This window comes from Astatotilapia calliptera, chromosome 2 (assembly GCF_964374335.1).
Source record: "Astatotilapia calliptera chromosome 2, fAstCal68.1, whole genome shotgun sequence".
In the NCBI taxonomy this organism is placed as follows: Eukaryota; Metazoa; Chordata; class Actinopteri; order Cichliformes; family Cichlidae; genus Astatotilapia; species Astatotilapia calliptera.
In genome coordinates this window covers 2520475-2542861 of record NC_137423.1, presented here as the reverse complement: position 1 = coordinate 2542861, position 22387 = coordinate 2520475, and the positions used below count along the sequence as shown (strand labels likewise).

The window sequence follows — 22387 nt, the reverse complement described above, 5'->3', positions numbered from 1 at the left end:
AATTGATCATCTCAAAATCTCTGGTTCCCCGCACGATATTCTTCCTTCTCGTTTCTTTAAGGAAGCTTTACATGTTATTGGTCCTTGTATCTTATCTCTGCTGAATGCATCATTGTCATCAGGTTGTGTACCGTCTGTCTTTAAGCATGCTGTTGTGCAACCTATTATGAAAAAGAAAAATCTTGACCCTAATGGTCTCACTAACTACAGGCCGATCTCCAAACTCCCTTTTATTTCCAAAATATTGGAAAAGGTCGTTCTAAAACAACTTCAGGCCTTTTTAGATGCAAATGGTATTAATGACAAGTTTCAGTCTGGTTTGAAACCTCGCCCCAGCACAGAGACAGCCTTACTTAGAGTTTTTAATGATCTTCTTTTAACTGTTGACTCTGGATATTCTGTGGTCGTAGTTTTACTTGACTTGTCTGCTGCTTTTGACACGGTTAACCACAACATTCTTCTATCAAGACAGGAACATGTTGTTGGTCTCAAAGGTTTTATCTTGGTTTAAATCCTACCTCTCAGAGAGGCCGTTCTCTGTTGCTATGGGGCAACACTCCTCGGCTTCTGCCCCTATTTATTGTGGTGTGCCTCAAGGGTCCGTGCTCGGTCCTGCTCTCTTCTCTTTGTACATGTTGCCCTTGGGATTAATTTTTAGTAAATACAACATCTCCTTTCACTGTTATGCCGATGATATCCAGATTTATTCACCTTTGAAATCCGATGTGACTGCTTCTTTGCAACCTCTGTTCAACTGCTTGCATGAAGTTAAAATTTGGTTATCACATAATTTTCTTACATTGAACGAGAATGAGACCGAAATCATAGTCTTTGGTAGTCACACTCCGCTAGACCAGTTAGCTGATGCCCTAGGCCCTCTCGCCATCTTTCGTCCACTGTAAGAAACCTGTGAGTGTTCCTGGGGGGCTCTTTTAAACTCGAGAAACAGGTGTCCACTGTGGTAAAAAACAGCTTTTACCAGTTGCGTCAGATTTCCAAAGCAAAGCCGTTCCTTCCTTTAAAGGACCTTGAAAAGCTTGTCCACGCATTTATTACATCCAGATTGGACTACTGTAACTCCCTCTACTCGGGCCTCCAACACTCCTCTCTTTGCCGGCTCCAGTTAATTCAAAATGCAGCTGCGCGTCTTTTAACAGGTACGAGAATTCATGAACACATAACTCCAATTTTAGCCAAATTACATTGGCTCCCTGTTAAATATCGTATAGATTTTAAAATGCTTTTGTTCACTTTTAATATTCTGAATAATTTAGCGCCCAGTTATCTTTCTGATTTACTCCATTCATACAATCCCAACAGAGCACTTAGATCGTCCAATCACAGGCTCCTAGCACAACCTAGGACTCGAATGAAGTCGAGAGGCGACCGGGCCTTTGCATCCGTGGCACCCAGACTCTGGAATAACCTCCCCGTTCATATTCGCACTGCCGAGTCGATCCAGTCTTTTAAATTACGTCTTAGAACTTATTTTTTTACTTTGGTTTTTGATTCTGTCTAGTTGGCTGTTTTAGCTTGTTGTGTTGTTACCTATTGTTTGTTGTCCTCTTTTATTGTTTGTTTTAACTGTCTCATGTTTTTATTGACTGTGAAGCACTATGGTCAACACTGTTGTTTTAATATGTGCTATATAAATAAATTTTGATTTGATTTGAGTTTCTCTTGTGTTTTCCAAGCGTTATTTAGTGTTGATTCTACTTCGTCTGTCTGTAAACAGATTTCCCTAGACCTGTCTCTTGGGCATTTCCTTTATTCCCTGGAGTATTTCCCTGGCAGTGTGGCGAGTGTTGCATGGAGCGTGTTGGAGTACGTGAGCAGAGCAAGAGTGCAGAGCCCCCTTTCCTCCCTAACCTCGGATCCCCGGAGTCCCAATTCACTCCCAACACTTTGTATATAGTTCATTTGGTGTTTGTAAATAAAACACTCCATCCATCTGCTTCTGCTTATCCTTTTCAGCGTCGCGAGCTGTCATATGGCAAGAGGCAGGGTACAGACTGGACATGTCGCCAGTCTGTGGCAGGGCTAACACAGAGAGACAGACAAACATTCACAATCAAACCAATGGGCAATTTAGAGTTTCCAGTTAACCTGTCCCCACTAACTGCATGTCTTTGGACTGTGAGAGGAAGCCGGAGTACCCGGCGAGAACCCACGCAAACACGGGGAGAACATGCAAACTCCACACAGAACAGATGGTGGAATTGAACTCAGGAATTGTTGTGCAGCAACAGTGCCAACCACCGTGCCACCGTGCTGCTTAAAAACAAGAGACTGTTAAGTTGAATCTTTCCGTCTACACTGGAGTGCGTTCAGTCAGCATGACAGGAAGAAATGATTTATCGATGGGTGGAGAAATTGCCACCCTCTCCAAAAGAATTACACCCACTACTTAGTAACCCCTTCTGTTAATTCTAGAATAGACTACTTTTTTACACAAAGACAGAATAGGGATAAAATTCGAGAGTGCGTCATCGGGGTATCGGATGATTCAAATCATAGTACCATGTGCTTAAAGCTTAGGTTGAAAAGTGCAAACAGAAATACAATTTGGAGGGTTGATGTCAGAATATTGAACAATCCAGAGATATTTAAAGAAATCAAGGGGGAGATAAAACAATATGTAGAAGAAAATGATGATGATGATAAATTAGGACCAAAAGCCACAAAACTACTGGCAATTAACAACATTAACAACACCACATTATCAACTTCGACACAAATCTAAAGAAGAAAAAAATAACTGGACTGTTGCTCACTGACTCAATGTCCTCTTTTCCAATGAGAGCAAATTTTGCATCTCATTTGTAAACCAAGGTCTCAGAGTCTGGAGGAAGAATGGAGAGGCGCATAATCCAAGACACTTGAAGTCCAGTTTCCACAGTCTGTGCTGATTTGGGGAGTCATGTCATCTGCTGGTGTTGGTCGACTGTGCTTTATTAAGTCCAGAGTCAACACAGCCGTCTACCAGCACATTTTGGAGCACTTCATGTTTCCTTCTGTAGACAAGCTTTATGGAGATGCAGACTTTTATAGCAGGACTTGGCACCTGCCCACACCGCCAAAAGTACCAAAACCTGGTTCAGTGACCACGGGATTACTGTGCTTGATTGGCCAGCAAACTCTCCTGACCTGAGCCCCATAAAGAATCTATGGGGCATTGCCAAGAGGAAGAGGCGAGACATGAGACCGAACAGAAGTGCTGAAGGCCGCTATCGAAGTATCCTGGTCTTCCATAACACCTCAGCAGTGCCACAGGCTGATAGCATCCATGCCACGCTGCATTGAGGCAGTAATTCATGCAAAAGGGGCCCAAACCAAGTACTGAGTACATATGCATGATTGCACTTTTCAGAGGTCCGACATTTAACATCGTTGTTTTATTGATTTCATGTAATATTGTAATTTTCTGAGCTTTTGAAGTTGAGGTTTACAAAAGCTGTAAGCCATGATGAACAAAATTATAACAAATAAAGGGTTGAAATATCTAGTGTTGCATGTAATGAGTCTATATCATATATTAGTTTCACCTTTTAAGTTGAAATAAATGGACTTTTGCATGATATTCTCAATTTTTCAAGTTTCACCTGTAATAGGGAAGGGAGTCGAGAACCGGTTCCAGCAGCCCAATTCTCCGGCATTGTTAGTCTGCCTGGGTATCAGTCCCACTTATCAGTTCTCGCACGCTCGCTACAAACAGCTGATTTCAGTTTGTGTGCTGGAGGAGGAAAATAGTGGAGCACTATCCAGCGAGGATATGGACATTACTTTTATTTTTATTGCACAAAAGAATGAAAGTGCGCTGGTAAAGTGGAGACTGCTCCAGGTCAGGAACAACTGCATTATGCTATTAATGCAACTTCACAAGCTCTTCGCAAACACTGGCACAGACAGCATGCTAACGCTAAGCTAGCCAAGAATGCAGAGTAAACGCAGACCCCAAACCCAGCATCGTGACAAAGTGCTGAACTTCAACAGGTAACATGCTGATGAGGAGTCAGGCCGCAGCCTCCTGCCTGTTCATGTTTCTAAAGCAGAATCACCGTGACTATCACTCTAAAGTGTCTTTGTGCTGGTTTCCATCTTTCCTGTGTGCTGTCGGCTTTGTGTTCATATCTAAATACTAAGTGAAAAATCCTGCGTGTCCTCAATAGTGTGTTTCAGATAATTTTACAGAGTAACATGAGAGTAACATAACGAGTAGTATAACGAATGTCTTTTTTCGGGGTGTAATTAAGTAACGTACTGCAAGAAAAGTGAAAAGTTTTAAGACATGTATTCTGTGTAATATGTGTAATATGTGCAATTACTTTCTTGAGTAATGACCACACTGACCATAACAAAGAGGGGAAACACCTCCAACGTGCACAAACATTTGACCACACAGCATGTAATTAATTTGCATGAATGTAATGTCTTTGATATGCTGCTTAGGGATGGTGGTGACTCTCAAAGTGGAGTCAATGAGAATCGATAAGGAATCAAATCAATAATTGATATCGATAATGGAATTGGAATTACTAAAGTCTTATCAGTTTCCATCCCTATATATTAAACCACTGGCTCAGATGATTAGGCAAGATAACTCAGGGATCAAAATCAATAACCAAGTACTATTAGTTTATTCACAGACAATATCATGATATGTTTAACAGACCCAGTTAATTCCTTTTTTAAATTAAGGCAAGCATTAAACACATTAGGAAAATACTCAGGTTACAAGATAAATATTAAAAAGATTCAACTTCTATTATTCAATTGTATCCAAGACCAAAAGCTCCAAGAATTGAAAATAAACTGGAATGCAAACAAACAATATCTAAGTTTTTAGTTATAAACATAACTGAAAACTTAGCGTCCTTATACCAACTACGTTCCAATTGACTCAGACATACAAAAAGATCTTGATAGGTGGAATACATATCCTGTGAATCTAGCAGCACAATTATTATATTTATGTTTAACCATGCCAAGCACCACAAGCACATTTTCATAGATGGGATAAATTTCTAGATTTATTTGGGAAGGAAGGAAACCCAGGATTCATTACAACATCACTGCTAACTAAGACTGAAGGAGGGATGGCTCTTCCCTATTTAAAAAACTATTTTGATGCAGCTCAGTTACACATTCTGGTATATTAATGTAATACAGAATACACCAAATAGAAATAGAGACCTCCATATTCAATTTTCCAATCCAAAGAAGTATTGGGGAGAGTAAGATCAAAGTTTCAATAGAAGAAAATTCTAATCCTATAGTCAGATTTACTCTAGAAAAATGGTACACGGTAGTAAAACTTCTAAAGCTGGAAATGGATTTATTACTATTAAAATGGATATTATACGACAACACATTCATACCAGGAAAATTAGACTCCAGCTTAAATGGTTGGCACTAAAGGGGATTACAGCACAATTACTCATAAGCTTCCAATATCTCAAAGACACATTTGACCTCATGAGCCAAGATTTCTATAGATATCTAAATATATTTATATATAGATACGTGTGAGAGTATTATTTGAGATACAAGTGGCACAACAGTGTAGCTCACCCATTTTGAGGACCCCCATGATGGTTTTTCTTGTGCTAAATTGAAAGATTTAATAAATACTGAAAGGATATTAGCTTGATTTTTACAGGCCAATAGTTTTAAACCAGTAAAAATGGAGGACTAACACAATAACTGAGGTATAAAAGCCCAGCAACAGAGATAACCACATAATAAATAAAAGCGTGACAGTGATTTGATGGGCTTAGACCAAAGATAGCAAGAAGGCTTTAGGATAAGTCTGAAAGGTAATTTAAAATGTGGCAGCAGTGATGAGCGGTGATGAGCTTTAGCATACTCACAATGTTGTTGTGCTCAGGCAGGTGGTTATTCTTCAGCAGCTCATCCTTCTGAACCAGCGGGGAGGGTCTAGGCGCAGGAGGTTGGGTGATGTCTGCAGGCAGCAAGCCGAGGCTCCCCATCCAGCTGATGGAGTTACCTGCTTGGAGAAACAAGCACATCACTCCCTCTGTTTGTGTGTGTGTGTGTGCGCGTGCACAGGTCTGCAACACTCCATCTGTGTAGGCATGAAAAAACATCTATTTGGCAGCTTTATTGTTAGAGCAGTTGGCAGATAGATAAATTACAATGATTTAAGGACAATACATTGATTTATAGATCCAGGCTTTAGTGTTTAGATGTTTATGGCCATTGTGTATGGACACCATTATTGAGAGTTCTTGTGATTGAATGACAGCTGAAGGGGCTTTTCACACCCTACAAACCTGCAGAGACAATCTGTAAAACTCTCCTGACTGCTAAGGTTGCAGCATGTAGCTGCCTTTTTAAAAAAGGTAGAGCTCAGTTCATGCTGAGTAAGCCACTGCTGGAGACAACCACCCAGACTGATCCAGCAGACAGTGTCACAGTCATTTTTCCCTTTATTTCCTTTGATCTGAATCTTGATATATCTTTGATAGTAACACACATTAATGCTGTTTTCACAATTCCTCAGATGCATTATTTAAAGCAGACATTATCAAAATAAATTGTGTGTCAAGTCTTTAAAGTGTGTCTATTTTCAAACCATCCCAGAAATATAAACACTTGCATGATTTAGTGTAAAAGACATCTGCATTTGCATGCAGAGCATCATGGGACACCATTAAACCATAAGCTGTTACTTTTTATATATTTTTAGGCTACATTAGAAAAATTGGCTGCAAAGTGTAGCTTATGCTACCTCATGAGGAAATGTTTTTAAAGTAAGATTCATCAAAGCAGTCGTTTTCTTTCTGACAAGTAGGTATGCATTGGACTGGCCTAGTTTTCATTCATTTATTTGATAAACAGCATTTTTTGCTGTTGCATTTTCATTTTATTTCATGTAAAATATTTAATTTATGTATCATGGCTGTCAAACATTTTAAAAACAAAAATTAAAGAATTATATTGTAAACAGTTTAGACGAGGGGTAACAAACAAGTTAGTCAAACTTGTTACATCCTGCTATTTGGAATGAAAAATGACTGCTGTATATGAAACGTATGTACTGTAGACTCACGCAGGCAGCTGTTGTGGGTGAAGATGCGCTGCAGTTTCAGACATTCCTGCCACTGGTTGCCACTGCCTTCACAGTTGCACCACAGCGACACATCTGCAGAGCTGTTACTGATGTAGTTGGGCGTCATGATGGTACCTGTGGTTTTAAAAGGTCAAGGTGTTGTCACAGAAACTTCGCTGTGGGCAGATCAAAGGTTCTGGATTTTACATTTTAATGATTATCAATCTTTGAGACTATGTTCTAAGATACTTTATGCATTTATTGGCTTCTACATAAAGTTTTACTTAGAACGATTGAGCACGAAATTGAAACTGGTTTTGTCTTCTGCAGAACAACATAACAACCACTTAATGACCTTCATTTAAAGGACCAAGGGATATTGAAGTTCTGCAGATCCTAGAGTTTTCTGGCACTACCTTGTCAATTTTTAAGCCACAATTTTGCATTTTGGAAGTTAGCTAGCACTTTAACAGGCAGTAAAAAACACAACTCAGTGCAAAACACACACACAAAGAACATTTCAACATTTGATACATTACTTTCCATTTGTTCTGATAGATATCTTAATACATTTAATATCAACATTTTTGGAGCCCTCGTGTAAGTTACTTAACAGGCAAATATAAACTACTTTGGAATAGAACATGGATAGAAATAACAGAAGCTAGTATCCATCCCTCAGTTTAGAATACAATAAGGTTTTCACTACAGACACGTGAACAAATATTGTAACACGTGTCTACGATTCAGATGTAGTTTTCTGGGATCATGTTAAAACTGGCACAATACTGTAAGATTAATAACAAATGTAACTTATTTGATACTGCTCTTTCGATGTATATCTTCTTTTTAAAGGAAACCAATCTGTAAGTGTGGGTTTGTACCGCTGGCAGGCTAGCTCGGTTTGTGCCATGAGACTTTGAGAATGATCATAAACTAGTGTCTGTTCAAGCCAGCATGGCCATAGTACTGATGTGTCAGAAAAGGATTAAAGAGTGAGCTCTTTGTATGTGTTTGTGCCTGGGACTGCTGTTTATGTAGAATCATGGCCTTATTTCTCTGATTAGAAAGAACAAAACCTACTGAACAGGAAGCCAAGGTCATAACTTAGGCTTACTGAGAGAGAAAGAATGTGAATGCTTAGTTTGGAGGGAGGCCGAAGCTATAAGAATGTGAGAAACAGTCAGACACTGTATTGTATGGAATATTGATTAAAGAGATTGTTGATTGAGCATTAAATGCCGAGTGTTGTTCTTCCTTCAGTCCAAAGATGAAAGAGTTGGGGTATTTAACAACATGCACATTTGTGACGTTGTGCTACTAATCAGCATAATAACCAAACCCCTAAAAGTGATGATGAGACCCGGAAACCGAACTTTCAAGCAACGGTGAGTACACTAGCGTAGATAACACCAGGTTGTGTGATAATTTGTGCTGTAAGAACATCTCTGCCCCCATCAAGCTCGCCCAAATCACCAGAACACAAACATCATAACAAAGCCCAGGAGAACCAGATTGGTTGCAACCAATAGCAACGACGAGGAAGCTGACAACACCATTGTACTACGTGAGAAACATGCATGACAGCCTGCGCCAGTGTCCAATTTAAATATGTAAAATGCTTCAACTTTAATGGTCCCAGATTTTCATCTCTGCTTTTTGCAGATGATGTGGTTATGTTGTCTTTATCTGGGGGTGACCTCCAGCTCACACTGGAGCAGTTTGCAGCCAAGTTTGAAGCAGCGGGAATGTGAATCAGGACCTCCAAATCTGAAGCCATGGTCCTCAGCTAGAAAAGGATGAAGATCCCACTTTGGATTGGGGACAGGTTGGCGCCCCAGTTGGAGGAGCTTAGGTATCTCGGGGTCACATGTGATGGAATATGGTGGCAACAGATTGACAGACGGGTTGAGAAGTGATGGGGACACTGTACTACTCTGTTGTGGTGAAGAGAGAGCTTACTGTAAAAGCGAAGATCTCGATTTACCGATCAATCTACGCCATCAACCTCACCTATGGTCACAAGCTTATGGTAGTGACTGAAAGAATGAGATTGCAGCAGATGAGGTTTCTAAGGGTGGCTGGTTAGAGTGAGGAGTTGAGACATTTGAGAGGGGCTCAGGGTAGAGCTGCTATTCCTCCGTATCGAAAGGAGCCAGTTGATGTGGTTTGGGCATCTGACAAAGATGCCTACAAGGTGCCTCCTGGATGTGGTGTTCTGGGCATGTCCCACTGGAAGGAGGCCCATGGGAAGACCTAGAACATGCTGGAGAGATTACATGTCTCAGCTGGGATGGGACGGCCTTGATGCTTCCCCCGGATAAGCTGAAGAAGGTGGCTGTGGAGAGGGAGGTCTAAGCTTCTGTGCAGCTGCTGCCCTGTGATCCGGCATGGATAAGCAAGTAAATAAATGTCTGTAAATTTTAATGTTTCAAACACTATTGATGAGATAGATTACAACATCAAGAGAGGGACTGTAGAATGCACATGTTTTTAAAGTGTCGGATGGGACAGGTTAAAACACTCACACTCAGACTCGTTACCTTTTCTTTTTCCTCTTTTTCATTGTTTTGTCCATACTGTGTGTTTCATGATTCTTGTTTGTTACACTTCAAAAGTAACTAAGGGCTCTATGTTTTCTAAATTTCTCTGAAACTGTAATAAAAATGACAAACGAGCCAAATCCGACACTTGCAGCCTTCTATTTTTTGGTAAGGCAGTAGGCTTTTTCGTCTTTTTTCCCTCCTTCCCCGTGTGTTTAGTACCTATGAGTCCGGCATAGGCTCGGAGACAGAGGCCTGCTGAATCTTTCAGGCAGCCGCTGGCTGTCAGATGAGACGGCTGGCAGTTATTGAGGAAATCAGCCAGTCTGGACCTGGCAACAACACAAACAAACAGTCAATATCAACATTAAAAGCAGGCAAGACTAACTTACACAACACCTTCTTATGTATAATAAACTTAGCACAAAAAATAAGAAAATTTTTCTTTGGCTGATTATTTCTTTGCTGTAGCAATACTTCTTAGCAAAAAATCATCTGTCTTTAGGAAGCCTGTTCATTTCCCATTAAATGGCGTCACATTTGTAAAGAAAATGCATTTATGGTTTGAGCAGTTGAGTATATGGGTTGCACCCATGAAAAGTTTGCCAAATATTATCTGCCAAATACTAAACAGCTTATTCTGTTATTGACTCTTGTTTTGATCCTCTGTTACTGTAGACACCAGCTGATGATCAGGTGTTTGATTGGCACCTCAGTAATAGCACCTCTGAACGTGGACCCTGCTACAGCAGTCAGTTGGTGTCTCCTTCAAACATGCCATGTTTGATAGACGTGGACAGGGCCCATGCGTAGGGCAATTTCAAGCAGGTGTTCCACAACACCAAGCTTCAATTTTATTTGGAGTGAGCCCTAATACCATCTCCAAATAGAAGTTTCACGTCCATATATATGGGGGATGTCAGAGACACGCTGCAAAGTGGGCCACTCCCAAGAAGACAAAGCCAAGATTGTCAACTCTCACCACCTAGGACCTTCTACAGATTTACAGTCAAGGTTTGCAGGACAACATGACTGATTTCTCTCTAATTGCACACAGCCAATCTGTGATTTCAAAAGGGTGCCAGGAGGCCTGCTGATTGACCTTCACAAGGCAGGGATAGTTCAGTAGGTGGAGTGGTGGCCCCATGATCGGAAGGTCGGGGGTTCGACTCCACTGAACGGTTACCCTGAGGTACCCCTGAGCAAGGTACCGTCCCTACACACTGCTCCCCGGGCGCTGCATTGGTGGCTGCCCACTGCTTCACTGGGTGAATGGGTTAAATGCAGAGGAGCAATTTCCCTATGGGGACTAACACACACACAATTTGTGCTGGTGTTGGCAACGTGCGCACTGGAAAGTGAACATGTGGAGAAATTTTATGTGGCGTGATGAGTCCAGATTCTGCCAATGGCAGAGACGATGCAGAGAATGCTATATTGACTGCTGGAACAATATGGTAACCACTGTTGGTGCAGGCAGTGTAATAGTGCATCTCCCTCACTAAAGAAAAACAAGGATTTCAATCATTGGATGCATAGCAGTGAAAATGTATGCTATGCCTTCTGATGATAGTCCCTAAGGGAAGCATGTATAATGTAAACAGAATTGGTCCTAGCACTGAACCCTGTGGAACTCCATAATTAACCTCAGTGTGTGAAGAGGACTCTCCATTTACATGCACAAACTGGAGTCTATTAGATAGATATGATACAAACCACTGCAGCACAGTACCTGTAATACCTACAGCATGTTCTAATCGCTCTAATAGGATATTATGGTCGACAGTATCGAACGCTGCACTGAGGTCTAGCAGGACAAGCACAGAGATGAGTCCACTGTCAGAGGCCATAAGAAGATCATTTGTAACCTTCACTAAAGCTGTTTCTGTGCTGTGATGAGCTCTGAAACCTGACTGAAACTCTTCAAATAAGCCTCTGCAGATGATCTGTTAGCTGTTTGACAACTACTCTTTCAAGGATGTTTGATATGAAAGGAAGGTTGGAGATTGGCCTATAATTAGCTATAAGCTGTTATGCCTGTTGTACATAGCTGATTAAAAGAGAGGCTGATCATGTTTAAGACTGAAGCATTAATCAACAGTAGGACTTCTTTGCGCAGCTGCTAGTTTTAGTCTCTATAAGGAGGTTGAAACCACCCACAATAATTGTTTTATCTGAAATGAGCATTAAATCAGATAAAAAGTTTGAATTCAGACAAAAACTCTGAATAAGGCTCAGGTGGTGACAACAAATGAAATTGCAGGTCTCCTAAACAGACCAGATTTCCCCCAGAAAGTTTACCAATTAGCTATAATGCCCACATCCTTTTTTGAACACCACTCAGACATCCAGCAATATAAGGAGAACATGCAGCTAAATGTGTCAGTCGTTATCGGACAGCATAAGGTACGCATAAGAAAACTACAGTGTCTGAAATTGTTTTGCTAAAGTTACACACGATCCAAGATTAATTTCAGTCAACTTTGATTGACATGACCAGGTGTCATTACTGCTGACATGAATTATAATTTTCTGGAATTTAATTTTACCCTCAGCCAGCAGTTTTAAATTTCCCTTAATGTCCCCTGCTCTGGCCCCTGGAAGACAATTCACTATGGGTGTTGGTCTCTCTAGCTTCACATGTCTTCAAACAGAACCATGTGTAACCAAGTTGGGGACCAGGAGGAGTTGAGCATTAGAAGTGCCAGGCTGTTGTCATTGTCTATGGTTTTTTCACATGCTACTGAGGCCCCTGTTTGTTCCATCCATCAGCCATCCATTTCCTGATGCTTATCTGAGTTCAGGCAGCAGTCTCAGCACAGAAGCCATGACATCCCTCACCCAGCCACCCTTTTCAGGTAATACGGACATTCTCAAGACAGCTGAGAGATAATATCTCTCCAGGAAGTCTTGGGTCTGTCCTGGGCCCCCCTCCTGGTGCAACATGCCCAGAACACCTCACCTAGAAGGTGTACAGAAGACATTTTAGTTAGATTCCTGAATCACCTCAACTGCGTAGACGAGCAGCAGCTACTCAGTCCCTCTTGAATGACTGAGCTCCTCACCCTTTGGCTGGGCTGTGGCTGGGCTCTCTTTCTACACTTGTATTCACAACCTCATTCTTTCAGTCACTAATCAGAGCTCATGACCATAGGTGAGGGTAGGAGCCTAGATTATCTGGTGAATGAATAGCTATGCTTTAACACTCAGCTTTCACTTCACCACAACAGATTAGTACAGCACCTGCATCAGTGCAGACACCTCCCCGATCCATCTGCCTTATGTTCCACTCTAACTCATGAACAAGACCCCGAGATACTCGAACCCCTCCACTTAGGCCAGTAAGTTGTCCCTGATCCAGAGTGTGTATGCCAACTTTTTCCAGATCAGACTTGGGGGTGCTAATTCTAAATTCTCAGGCCACCAAAGTGGAGAAACTCCACTACTTGGCTGCCCTTTACATGCTGTTCTATCCATAAAAACTTTGAACAAAATCAGTGACAAAGGGCAGCTCAGGGGGAGTCCAGCAACCACCGGAAATGAGTCCTACTTACACCCCATACTCCCAAAGCACCCCCCACAAGGGACCTGGGCAAATGCCTTTTCTAAGTCCACAAAATGCATATAGACCACTTGGGCAAACATAAACCCTTCTAATATCCTTAAGAGGATAAAGAGTTGGTCCTGTGTTCCACGACCAGGATGAAAACAGCATTGTTCCCTCTGAATCCAAGGCTCAACTAACAGATGGACTTGCCTTTTCATTACTCTTGCATAAACCTTCTCAAGAAGGCCAAAGAATCCCACTGTAGTTGGAGCACAGCCTCCAGCCCCCCTTCTTAAAGATAGGAGCCACCACCTGAGCCTGCATATTCAGAGGAACCATTTGAGACCTCCACATGACAATGCAAAGATGTGTCAGCTAGGACAGCCCTACATCAACACTCTTCAAGAACTTTCATCCACTCCAGGGGGCCTGCCACTATGCAGTTGTTTAACTACGTGAGTGACTTCACCCCAGTGATTAGCGAGTTGTCCCCCTCCTCCTCTGCATCAGTGCCGCACTCCGTTGGCCTGCCAGTACCTGTCAGCTACCACTGGAGTCCCACAGTCTAACACAGTCACAGTCTTTAAGCCCAATAAAATTCCTTCAACCTGATGGCTCCCTTCACCTCTGATATCGACCATCTGGTTCTGGGATTGCTGTCACGGACACTAACAACCAACAATCTTTCAGTTGCAGCTGTTTGCAGCAGCCTTAGCAGTGGAGGTGCAGAACATGGTCCACTCAGACTTAATGTTGCCGGCCTCCCTTGAAATGCAATTGAAGCCAGAGATGAAAACAGAAGATCTTGATGACTGTGGCAGACATTCCCAGTGCACTGGTACACCAGGTCTGTCCAACATTTCCTCCCACCACCTGATCCAACTCACTATCAGGTAGTGATCAGTTGACAGCTCAGCACCTCTCTTCACCCAAGTATCCAAAACATGCGGCGGCAGATCTGATGATACGATTACAAAATCAGCAGCTGTTCTGCTCTACTAGAACCCTAACTTCAGTGACTGGATGAAGATGACAGACAAGACCTGTTCCCAGACCCAAAGCAACCCACTTGTCTTTATACATACAAGTATACCCACTGCTGCCTGCCACCTCTCGCTAAGGGTAACTCCAGAGTGGAACAGAGTCCAACCCCTCTCTAGAAAACTGGTTCCAGATCAGGTAAGCCAGACTATATCTAATTGGTTTCTCCGAACCTCGCTCAGCCTCCTTCCCCACCAGCGAGATGGCATTCCGTGTAACACAAGTCAGTTTTGGAAGCTGGGGATTGAAGCACCAACATCACCACCTATGACTGCCACCCCATTCTGGACAAAGTTTGCAGAACCCTTGAATTGTTATGCTGCATAGAGATTGTATGAATCACTGCTCACCCAGGATCTGCCACGGAGACCCTACCAGGGGCCCTGACAACATAACTCCTGGGATCAATGGGACACACCAACCACTCTATTGCAATAAGGAGTCAATTTATAGAAGGAGGACACAGGGATCATAATTTGTTAAACTGCTAGTATGTCTTGCTCCTTCAGATTTAAATTATCCAAACCATTAAACAAAATGAAACAAGAGTCAATTGCTGAATAAAGTGTTTGGCACTGGAAGCAAAATATTTCATTGGCTGAAATATAGCCCCAAACAAAGCCTCCATCAAATTTTACAGATAACTGTAAGCGCTCACTGTTAAACCTCTCCTGACCTACTTCATATACTTCATACTGATATACTGATAAAATTGGCAACAGGTCTTCAATCCCAAGTTTTTGTTTTTTGGTTTAACTCTTTACGTTGAAATCGTATGTAATTTGGTATTTCTTTTGGGTTTCTTTCCTTAAGAATGGCTTATTAACTGCAACTCTTCCACTGAGAGCATTACTGACGAGGTTGGATCCGAGAGTAGACAGATCAACTTAAGACCCAGATGCATCTCTCAGGTCCTATGTCAGATCTTTGCAGGATTCCCCCCCCCCCTTTTTTTTTTCCTAAGGACATTTCATATACTGCCTATCTACTCTAGATAGGTTGTTTTACATCTGCTGCTGTTTTTGTCCTCTACTTGTCAAGGTTCCTCAGATTTTATTAAGGTCAATCTGCACACTGTGCTAAGATACACTGAGTTTTGGGCTAATAGCGCTTTGGGAATCATTTAGTTGGTGAAGAAATGTATTGAAGTGCTCAAAGACACTAACTAAAATGTTTCTTTGGTAATCATTTGTTATGTATAGACATCGCTGGCTCGTTCCTTTTCTTTGGTGACTGTTTTTGTTTGAAAAATACAGAGGTTAGCATTAAGTGGCAAAAACTGAAAAATACTTTCCTCTGAAAATGGTCAGGTTCAAGTACTGGACAGAAATATGCAAATACATCAATGGATGTCCAAAGAAAAGCTTCAGAAAGCCTGGGGAAATATTGCTCAAGATCACTTTAAAAATTACAAAATATTCTGGCTCACTGAAAGCAAAATATAAAGAAAGTAGGGATGGCTCACAGTACTGTTCATCTGCCTCTACACTTTATGTCTAACCTGCAAAGGTCGTCTCGGCGACAGAAGCTTTGCTGGTGGAGGCAGTTCAGTTGCAGACCTTCTTTGTCGTGGTAGGAGCAGGAGGGTACAATGGTTTTCCTTCTCCTCTCACCACACAAGGTATCAGTGCAGCGGCAGAACAGGACACCCAGGCTGTACTCTTCTGGCACCCGCTCCAGAAAGCGACGTAATGATCGGTGGCATTTGTGTTGGTTACATCTGTTGGTACCAGGCATCGGCTTTGTGCAGGCTAGCACGTATTCTGATCGTAGGTTACCACACTTTTCGTACAAGCCACAGTCTTGTGCTGCCTTCAAGCACTGGTTCTCACCACCCAGTTGCATGAAAGATGAGGCTGGGGGGGTGTCAGAAGAATAGACCAAGAGAAGATATTCATTCCTAGGATTAGCATACTCTTTGACTACATTCCTCAACACATCAGTTCATACCTGGGATTTTAAATCAGCATGTAATTGGATCTGGCTTCCAAGCACTTTTTGCAAAAACATGAAGGCTATATCATTTCTATTAGAGAACAAATATCAGAGTCCTGCACAGTTTTAACAAGCTTGATTCAGTACAGAAGCAAAACCATTACCTGAAACTATAATCCAAGCCCGGCCATTAGTGATCACACATTTAGGCCATTCTCAGACATTCTCAAAGTTTTGTGTGCTACTGAGCTGAATTTTATAGGCGGTTCCCCATTGAAACAGTCAGCATGTCTGCATTGGCCAGGCTTGTTAATAGCAGCAACTGGTGCATGCATGTTGCTTTTGCTTAATCATATGTGATGGTAAAACACTTAAAAGTAAAGTGGGGAAAGGAAAAAAATAGCAGTTTTAGATTGACATTACAAAATGAAATAATACAGTGGGTAAAATGCATATTGAACATGTTATCAATTTTCAAAGTGAAAGTGTTTTCATTGCTCAGGAATGAAATGAAATGAATGAATGAATGGAATTTTGCATGGTAAGTGTGCATCCAGGCCATGGCAGTTGAATACATTACTTATTGTTTTCTTTAAAACAATTGTAACTGGTGATTCCAGATTTTTCTGTACCTCTCCACAAGTGGTCCTTGGCTCGTGAACAATTCTTTTGATAATTCTTTTCACTCTTCTGTCTAAAACCTTGGCTACTGGTTGTGACCAGTTTATGGTGAAATTATGTTCTTTCCACGTCTGGGATATGGTCCAAGACTGCTTGCTGGAACCTTCAGGAGTTTAGAAGTCCTTCTGTAGGCCTTGAGAGAGCCATTGTTTTGTTCTCTGTTTGCTGACAGATTTCAGCTGTGTCATGACTTTCCATGCCTTTTTATACCTCCCTTTCTTCATGTGTTCAAGACTTTAATAATAATAATAATAATAATAATAATAATAATAATAATAATAATAGAAAGCACTGTGGCACACTGTTGCCTCACAGTAAGAAGGTCCTATATTCAGTGTTCGCCTTTCTGTGTGGAGTTTGCATGGTCTCCCTGTGATTGCGTGGGTTCTCTCCGGGTACTCCGGCTTCCACCCACAGTCCAAAAACTTGCAGTTAAGCCCCTTTTCCATTCGTAACTACTCAGATTGACTCGCCATGGTTTTCCTTTATGTCATATTACCTGGTACCAGGTACATTTTTAGTACCTGCTCGCCCGGGGTTCCAAGCAATCCAACCAGGAACTAAAATGTGACATGCCAACGATTTCCTGGTCACTCGATGAGTCATGAGAGCGTCTCGTTCACAATAATTAAAAACGCCATTTTTGAAACCTGGGAACGAGGGAAATGGCTACAGAAAAATCGCAGTGATTACCTGAGGAATTGGAGGAAAAGCCACAGAACAAGCAGCAGGCACATTCTTGCCTCATTCGTGCCACCTTTGTTGTACCGTTCGTGTTGCATATTAATTAAATCACGAGGCACCCAGGCTATGACAACAAGCATTCACTCTGGGTTGTAATGGAAAACCAGTTGATCCGAGTTCATCCGAGTCGTGGTGTTTCAATGTGTCTTCACCATGTCTTGAATTCTGAGATTTAGCAGATGGGGGAACCCATCTGCAGCAAGTTTGTCAGGAGCTAAGCTAGAAGCGACCAAGGGTACCACATTCTGCTCTTCACCAGTTAAACATACTACAATTTCAGTACAGCAAACTACCCAGTTTGTAATATAACTGTTGTCTAATATAAACCTTAAATTATTCTCATCTAATGTGCTTTTGAAGACATTTTAGAATAAGAAACATCCAGATAAATTCAGCAACATCTCATGTACATATCCAATATCCGATTTAAAACCTTGGATAGATTAGAACATTATATATAAGCTTCAAATGTTTAGCTTATCAAACTTGCTGAGCAGTCTTTAACTTAGAAAATAATCTTCAAAGAATGCACACATTAATTTGTTTAAAGGTTACTGTGAATATGCTCCACTTCTGTAAAACTATCTAGATGCTGAAATACCTTAAGCACAACTTCATATCTGAACATATCATATGTGATGAAAACACAATTGCAGGCAGGATCGTGTGGTGGCTTAACTGTCTCTGTGGTATCAGAGACAAAGAAAATGAGAATGGAGCTCATAAAAATTAAAATTGCTTGACAATATTTTGTATTAAACTGCCAGTCAGATTTAATTGCTCATTAAATGAAGGTGCCTGAATCCCAATCTAGATCATTCTGGGTTATTTTAACTCCTGCATATACACAAAATAAATGATAATACCCTATATATATACTCATACCATATAAATAATACTTATTACTTTCCTACATTAAAGTTTTTCTAATTTGATTCAAATGAATGAAGTGGTATCTAAAATTAATAAATAAAAATAAAATTACATTTACAGCTAGAGAACACTATAACATCTGTTATTGGCACGAATCTTGCCTGTGATCCAAAGTTCTTCTATTTTCTGGTAACATTTTTGGTTTGGATACAGGATATGGACTTTTGAATGGGTCGATATCAGCATGCAGCGTAATGCTGCTTGGGAACATTTACAACATTTCAGTCTAACCTGTTGTTTCTCTTTTGCGATGCTCGGTCGCTGCAGAAATTTCTAAGTAGTATGTTGTTTTTATGGAGGAAAACAGGCCCAAAGTTCATTTTTGTGATGAGGGAAATTTAATTTAGCTAGTTCAGATGAGAAATAAATATATTTGGGGGAAATCTGGGGAAAGATTTTGTGAAGTGAGAATGTGAACGACATCAATCATTCAGGAGTAGCGGTTTGGTCTCTTACTGATCTACATGGCAAGTTGAACAATAAAGTTTATCTTAAGCTCTGTCACAAACAAACAGCTTGTATCCACAGGCTGAACTGGAAGAACAACAGAGAGGCTGTACACAAAAGGGGATAAGCAGGTGCTTCAGTGTGTGCAGCTAAACGATGTGTAATGTGTTCTGTGTAAGTTGGTGTGGTTACAACTACTGTAGCAAAATAATTTCCCAAATGTGGGGTAAGTATTACTCATTTGTCATGTATATAAGATTGTCCTATGCTGTAAATTATGGGATACAGTTTTTTTTTTAAAGGTGTAAAATTAATCACAGTAATTCTTCTCACCGAGTACTAGTACTCTTTAAAAAAATGACCCTCTGAATCTACAGCAGGTAAAATAAGTAGATAAATAACATAATATAGTTAATAATATATTTCTAACGATACTACTGACATGAAATTCTCATCAGATGTCGATAACAAAGTAAATAAAGACCTACACTAACACAAAGAAAACAGAAAAAACAGAAAAATTTCAAGACTGATTGATTTCAAGACCTTCGCAACCTTATCGTTCTAAAATATACTGATGGCATTGGTTATAAAATAATTTCTAAACTAATGAAGCTTCCAGTAAGCATTCTTGGGGCCATAATCCAGATGTGGAAAGAACATAATTTCACCAAAAACCAACCACAACCTGGCGCTCCTAGCAAGATTTCAGACAGAGAGAAAAGAATTATCAGAAGAGTTGTCCAAGATCCAAGGACCACTTGTAGAAATCTACAGAAAGACTTGGAATCGGCAGGTCCAATAATCTCAAAGAAAACAGGTAAACCTCCAGGGTGTCACCACACAAGATTCACTTTCTGAAAAAAGCATATTGAACCTTTTTTTAAGTTTTAAATTTAACTCTTTGAATGCCATAAAATACACCATATCTGAGGCACTTGCTGGTCAAAAGGCACTTTATAACACCATATGAACAGTGATGTTTGGAAGTAGGTACATCAAAGTGTGGGGCTGTTTTCCACCACCTGACACTTCATATAAGTGAAGGAAAGATGAATGTAAAAATGTACCAAGACATTCTTGATAAAAAATCTGATGCCATCTACCATGAAGATGAAAAATGTGGTTTCAATTGGTTTCAGAGAAAGAAGATAAAGCTCCTAGAATGGCTCAGCCAAACATATGACCTGAATCCAATTCAAAATCTATGGAAAGAACTGAAGAACTGAGGTCATAGAAGGGACCCACCGAACTTTCAGGCTTTGGAGACTGTTAAGGTGGAAGAATGGGCCAAACTCAGACCTGAGCAATGTTTGCACCTAGTTTCCCCATATAAAAGGCGTCTTGAATTGATTACCAATAAAGGCTTTTGTACGGAGTATTAAACAACTCTCCGTAAGCATGTTCATTTCTCACTATAGCACTTCATTTAATTTATGGACCTCTATGGTTTGATTTCTTTGAATGTGTGGATTGGATGGGCTGTTACCAACATCAGATTTCATAGCACCTTTAGAAATATATTTACTTGGAACATGTTTAATACTTATTTTACCCGGAGTAGGCTGGGATTCCTCCCCTGAGTATGTTTCTTATCAGTGTTATAGCTACCTATTAGCTTGAGACATTTGACAGTTTATGCTCTTTTGGATATGTCCAAAAGTAATCACCAGTTTTTTTAGGATATGTTTTTCATAACAATAAATGCCTGTTGCATGTCTGTTCCATTCAGATAAGTAGATGCTGGGACATTTCTGGATAAAAGAAAATATGCAGCTGAACAAAGGAAACCGACCTAACACCACTAATGTGAGTGCACACTGAAAACCCTGATGGTGAAAATATTGTTGATGTAAATGGACTTAGAAAAGCAGAGATTAGAAAAAAACAGTAAAAGATCAGTGTCACTACATGATATTGATTGATATATACTTAACAACATCTCTGAGGCTTAGTGAGCCATTGATCTGCTTCACTGCTATAGACATCTATGTCATTAAAAACTCAATGTGCAAGTCCACAAACTCAATGTGGTTAATCGTGAAAAAAAGACTGCACAAGTGACCATGTGCTTATCAGTGTGTGTTTTACCTGCCACTAACGAAGCCATGTGTGTATCCACAAGCATGTCGTCATATGGAGATGTTTCCAGCTCCTCCTCCCCTGGAGACAAAGGAACACACAAACATTAGCAAACCTATCTGTCTGTTTATGATAAGGCAAACATATTTAACCTCCTAGGACCTGGCGTCCACATATGTGGACATCACATTTTTGTTTATTTAGACCCAAATACTCAATTTTGCTCTACAAGGGCCTGATGTCCACTTACGAGGACATTATACTACCACTGTTCTATCAAAATTTTAAACGAATATCCTCATTTGTGGCTCTCATTTTTCTTAGAAACAAAAATTGGGTAAAATCTGGTAATTCTTTGTTTTTACATTCATCGGGCCCCAATCAGCCCAAATATCAGAGAGAAATTAAAAATGCTGCTGTGGAAGAGTTGGGGTCTTAGGAGGTTAAAAGAAAAACTTAGGTAATGCATGGAAATGATATCGGAATTCCCCACTTATATTCATACATCTGTTTTCATTATTAAAGGATTTAATTAATTACAGATTCCCGAGGAAAGAAATTGGCTCATGCTTACTGATTGGTTTTAGGTTAACTCTGAGGTTGTTCAGTTTAACTGAAGTGCCACAGTCCTACACCTTTACTTCTAATTCACTTAGAAAAAGTCCTAAGTAAAAAAGACACCCACTGAACTGGGAACACCAATAACCATGATGTTTATCCAGGGCCAGGTCACAGAAGCAGAAAAACCTAGACTCGCCCTCTCCAGCCACCTTCTCCAGCTCACGCTCATCCATCCAATTCATTATTCTCATGCCAGCTGAGAGATCTGACCGGTTTGTCATGAGTCTACACATGGACTCCTAATGGCAAAGTCTGAAAAGCCAGGGTGTGGGCCACCAGGGCCTCCACCTTTGACTGCTGTCTAACGCACATCACAGCCAACCCCTGTGGCACCTACTGTGAGCCTGCAGGAGGGCAGGCCCATTTTTCCTTTTCAGGCTCGGCCAAAAGAACGAGCCATTGGGCGCTTTCCCACGTACTCCCTCACCAGGCCTGGTTCCAGGATGGAAGCCAGTTTACTCTGTATCAGGCAGCTGGTTGATATTAACAATTGTAGGCCTGATGATAATATGGGGATGAAATAAACATATTTGACACAAACAGAATGGTAACACAAGGCAATGAAAGGCAATATGACATAATGTGGTGTAATGTAATGTACATATAATATGCATTATAATGTTTCATGAGGATGTAGATGGTTCACTTAAGAAATACAAAATGACGGTTTCATATTAAGTAACACTGAAGGGCTTTTTTTAGACTGTTGGTCTCCCTGTTGCAATTGGCTGGGATGTGAGG

General features: G+C 40.8%; 1 protein-coding gene across 1 annotated transcript in view; it reads right to left on the bottom strand.

The window, feature by feature from the left end:
• The window catches only part of gfra3 (GDNF family receptor alpha 3), a 77991-nt gene that overhangs the window by 7864 nt on the left and 47740 nt on the right, over positions 1 to 22387 (bottom strand). The window contains exons 3-7 of the mRNA XM_026181348.2: positions 21035 to 21106; positions 15705 to 16059; positions 9838 to 9947; positions 7073 to 7207; positions 5871 to 6007 (exon numbers count right to left, since the gene is read on the bottom strand). Of these exons, the coding sequence (XP_026037133.1) occupies positions 5871 to 6007; positions 7073 to 7207; positions 9838 to 9947; positions 15705 to 16059; positions 21035 to 21106 (809 nt within the window). The remainder of the gene's footprint in view (positions 1 to 5870; positions 6008 to 7072; positions 7208 to 9837; positions 9948 to 15704; positions 16060 to 21034; positions 21107 to 22387) is intronic.